Raw genomic sequence first — 5,000 nt, 5'->3', positions numbered from 1 at the left:
TTTAACACACACACAATACCCAGACACATGATGAGACCAAATGGCTAAACCTGCCTTGCTTTTCCCCATCATCCAGAAGATTAATTCGTGAGTGTGTGTGTGTGTGTGTGTGTGTGTGTGTGTGTGTGTGTGTGTGTGTGTGTGTGTGTGTGTGTGTGTGTGTGTGTGTGTGTGTGTGTGTGTGTGTGTGTGTGTGTATGCGTGTGCATGCGTGTGCGCGTGCGCGCGTGCGTGCCACACCTATTAAATACCAAGCAGTGGTTCGATCAACCGTTCAGGCGGCCATCTTGAATCCACGACGTCCACTGCTCCTCATTTCTAAACTGTTATAACGATTTAATAGTTTCAGCGGAGACGCAAGCCCCTTAAAATAGACAGACTTTTTAATTAAGCGGTTAAACGATGCTCTGTGAATGGATTTATCGTCCGTGATTGCGGTGTGGGCTACCTGATGTGTAATTAGTGTGATGCCATTTGAACTCAATCTAACCCCTCCCCCCCCTCCCCCCACTTTCTTTCAACTTCAAACCCGTTAATCTGGTCTTAATCCCCAGGAGGAAGAGGCGGGCCGCAGCACAGCCCCCCCTGAGGCCTTCGAAAATCACCTCACCCCTGCCTTGCCTCCTATCAGATGATCAATGATCCCTAAACACTCCGGTCCCGGGAAGAGCGGCTCGGCGAGATTCACAACCGATCCTACCTAATAGACAATCCCACAGCCACGCACATGCCTGTGTGTGTGTGTGTGTGTGTGTGTGTGTGTGTGTGTGGTGTGGCACGATTAGGCCACGTCTTCTGATCAGGCTCTTTTGGTTTTTATTTATTTTACACTCTTTTACTCGTGGTAGACATGTGGTAGGAGCTCGAAGAAGCAATTCCTTTGCAGAAAAACCAAAAACCTCTGTTAATGTAGAATCAGCGAGGCATTCCCTTTGTCTGCACGTATTGCAAGCACAACCAGAGCGTATTTCACTGCTTCGGGAGAAGAGCGATGAGACGAGGAGAAGTCACCACGTGTTTAGAGCCAAGATGGCCACTGACTGTGGCCCACATTCATTTCAACGCACACATTTTAGTTTATTCTGAAGAATCCTACGAGATATGTTGTGCACTTTGTACATCTCAGTTGATCTTCTTCACTTCTGTTGAAGCCTACCGAGAAAGACTCCTTTATTCCGTATTTTTTTATTAAATTTAGTAGCCATATGCCCATAAATGGACAATGTTTTGTGTCATGCATAACCAAACATTTGATCATGATTCCAAATGCAACTAACTATATATATATATATATATATATATATATATATATATATATATATATATATATATATATATATATATATATATATATATATATATATATGCAGTATATGTGTATGATTTGTATTTAACCTAAATTAGTATTGTAATTAACATAATTGGATAATCATGTATGACTGGGCTAATGAATAACATGTCTGCTCTTACTTACACACCACTGCCACTACTGCCTTCTCAATGCAAAGTACGTTAAATGGATCCCTGAGAATGACACATTTTTATGATAAGGTCAATGTTGAAAACTTCAAATGCCTGCCACCCAGTCATATTCTCAGCAAGTCTGGTAGAGTAATTATAAGCAAACAGACGAAAGGAAATGCTAAGGAATAGACACAATTTAAGCTTGCTCACAGCTTTATGTGTGAGCAGGCGTGTCCAAGCCACCACACGTCTCTGTCATCCAAGGATGTGGTAAATCCTGCCAGGCACCAGAAAGAAAAATGGAAGCACCAAAGTGCCTTATGGGTAATGGAGTCTCTTTATACTGAAAACCCCCCTGCTAGACTTCCAAACACTCATAGGGGGCTGTTAAATCCATACATTTCAACATGTAATGCATTACCAGATACAGTGCGGCGACGGCAGCCTGAACTCAGTTACTTAGAGACGACCAGCATTACTCAGCATTTAGGAAAGGGCCAATGAACAAGAGTCAGTGAAGAGAACTCTTCTCCCATTGGTTTGCGATTTAGTTGACAGTGTTTTTAGGTGTCAATGCTTAATTTATATGGGCAGTACTCAAACCAGAACAATGAATCTATCCAACTGTACGAATGATTATTTTGATTGTACGTCGATTTACATATATGTGTTAAAAAAAGAACAGGATGAGGTAAAAGATTCATTGTGAGGTCAGTGTTTGTTTGATATCCCTGTGAACTTGTGAACGCCTTCAACGACAACCACTAGCCACTACTTCCATTACTGTGCCTTAAGTGGCTTACGTTTCACTCATGAGTTAAACTTGACTTGACTAAAGTTTACTAATATGCCTGTACGTGTAAACTTTCTAATAAACCGCCCTTTGTACTCTTGTAGTTTCACGTGAATTGCATTCTGTCTTTATTTTAATTAGAGTAATGGTAAAGGTCATGAATGTCATAAAACAACACAAGGGTGGACATCAAGGAGATGTTTTTACTGCTAGGTCAACAGAAAATGACAGTACTTTCTTTGACTGGGAATGACGTCGTCCAGCTAATCATTTTAATGGTGCCTAGAAAATGTTACTTTCAAAGTGAAATCGGAGTGGGATTTGCCAAAATACTGTCACTCTTGGTTGATTAAAACCTTTTAGACAACTCCCGTATTCCTCGTTGCTCTCTACTTGAACTAGCTGAAGGTGTCCTACATATGTTTACCTCTATATAACCTCTCGTTCCTGTTCCTTTGTGGTGTGTTTGGCTATTGGTCGGTTAGCAAGATCCCAATACACGCAATATTACTACATACATTTTCGACATGTGGTCCTATCTAGCCCAACATGTTGATCGAGGCATTAATACTGCCAGGGTTGGGGGTTCAATTCCCCACTGGTAGAGCAAGGCATTAGCACTGCCCCGGGTTAGGGGTTCCATTCCTGCCGGTGTAACCCATGCTTAAATGCTATACACTCATGTCACAGCATTGTAAGACTTAAAACAAAAGATAAAAACATCTGACAAATGGCTTTTCCTTGGGCTGCAGGAAATGGATCAATTAGTGAGCTTTTACCAAAATGTAAGGAACAGTTACCCGGATAGTGGTAGTAAACTTAATTATGTCAATCCTGCTAGACTGGTGGTTATAATGTGGTGTTTAGATGGACACCCGAGCCCAGTGCAAATCTTAGACAAATTAATATCAACACTGTGACCTTAAAAAGTGTGATATTTACACAATATTAATCCATTATGAAGGCATGTGTACCTGTGTAAGTGCCCATTCTAGTCAATCAAATGAAAAAAGATTATAAAGGGGACTTTGAAATGTATAATTATCTTTGTTTCTTTTGTCATCTAAAAGGCAGTTCATGCACCCCGGTATTAATATTCACTTCACACAACAGTACTTATGCTCACAGTCTGCGTTTGGGGAAGAAATGCTTCTGCCAAAAAATGAATATTTGTTTTGAAGTCTTTACAGCATTGTATTATTTTACAAAGTGGCTGTTCCGGACCGCTGGGTGACTTTCCAGTGAAGGCCGTCAGCAGAACCTGGGAGTCATATGGCAGCTCTGTGGGGCTGGAGAAGTCTGCTACTGAACTGGAGCTGATTGGTTGACGACTGAGGATGGAAGATCTACGACGCCTGTAGGCCTGCTTAGGAAAACACACGTGTGCGTACTCACATGCACACAGTTGATTAATCCCCCTGCCTACTGATGTGTGCTGTAATGAGTTTTTTTTTAACATGCTTGGCTCTCCTGAGGAAAGGGGAGTTTCATCAACTAATTAATGAGCATCCAGGAGGGGATTTGGGGAGAGGGAGGGAGGGATGGAGAGAGAGATGGAGAGTCTAAGGAAGGGGGAGAGAGAGGGAGGAAGGGGGAGAGAGAGAAAGAGAGAGTGAGAGATTGAGTGTGGCAGAGCGGGAGAGAGCGAGAGAGAAAGTGAAGGAGAGAGCAAGAGGGATGGAGACAAACAGAGATAGGGAGAGAAAGAAATTGAAAACAAGGCTAGAACGGATCAATACAAAAGAAGAGGGAGGAGATAATAGTCAAGGATTGAGAAAGAAAAAGGTAAAGGGGGTTCGGCAGTGAACAAGGTGAAGGCCGGCAGAATGAGACTGAGCACTTGGTTAAGGCTTAGGTGCTGTGAATGAAGGGGTTTAGACCGGGGCGGTAGGTCTGTGTGGGCGTTAGGAGGGAGGGGGGGGGGGGGGGGGGGGGGTTGACAGTGGGTGGGGTGTTGGCATGACGCCCCCTCCAGAGCAGCGACAGGTCTTAGAATCGATTTAGAGACTGATCGTGGGGGCGGGGTACGCAAGGTTCAAGTGTTTGAGCCGCCGACTGAAGGATGTTTCAAGGTCATGTGTAGTGACGCGTGACGTGAGCCTGTATATTATATATATAGGCCTACTGTAATGTGTATTAATCAATCCATGAGCGCTGATCTGCCCCCAGCCCATTGGTTCGTTTTGCCATGACTTTAATAGCAGCAATGGGAGGAAAACGGGGGCAAGAAAAAAGAGTTAAATGGGTAAGTAGGACATTACTTTGGAGGGGACAGCGTTAGAATTATAACTCACAGGTCGGTCGCCAAACTGTTCCCCAAACAGCGGACCACGGACGGTACTGAAACATTCCTTGCCGTTTGGAAACTGGTGCATTCCAAGCGGCAGTGTTCCCATTCGGAAGATTCTCCTTTCTCCGTGTCTTTTCTCCACGGTTACCATCAGTCATTGAGTTGGTTTGGTTTTAGTGTGTTAATCTGGCCCTTTCTCTGTGTCCTTGCCGGAGGTCTTTGTGGCTCTTTCCTAATTATCCATCTGGGATTTTAGTCTCATTATCTTCTTTTTATCTCAGCTTAATCAGAATTGTCTGGAAAATTCAATTCCTGCGTCCACTAATCGGAAGTGAATCCTGCCTCTGACCAGGATTCTCGAAAACTAGTCTTAACCATGTATGGGAAACCCATTTTTAGATGGTCCAGATTAAACATGCAATCTTTAAGATTAGGTTTAAACCATGTTATTTT

The 5,000-nt window shown here is 43.2% G+C and overlaps 1 protein-coding gene across 3 annotated transcripts in view; it reads left to right on the top strand.

Moving 5' to 3' along the window:
• The window catches only part of LOC130381076 (patatin-like phospholipase domain-containing protein 7), a 31,163-nt gene extending 29,863 nt beyond the window's left edge, over window positions 1-1,300 (top strand). For all 3 annotated transcript variants that reach the window (XM_056588496.1, XM_056588497.1, XM_056588495.1), the window contains one exon: window positions 555-1,300. Coding sequence is in view for 1 of the 3 variants with exons in the window: in XM_056588497.1 (XP_056444472.1) it covers window positions 555-589 (35 nt within the window). In the remaining 2 variants the exon portion in view is untranslated. The remainder of the gene's footprint in view (window positions 1-554) is intronic.
• Window positions 1,301-5,000: the final 3,700 nt, after the last annotated feature.

Source organism: Gadus chalcogrammus, chromosome 4 (genome assembly GCF_026213295.1).
Source record: "Gadus chalcogrammus isolate NIFS_2021 chromosome 4, NIFS_Gcha_1.0, whole genome shotgun sequence".
In the NCBI taxonomy this organism is placed as follows: Eukaryota; Metazoa; Chordata; class Actinopteri; order Gadiformes; family Gadidae; genus Gadus; species Gadus chalcogrammus.
Note: the sequence above shows the minus strand (reverse complement) of the source record. Positions and strands in the feature narration are given on the sequence as shown.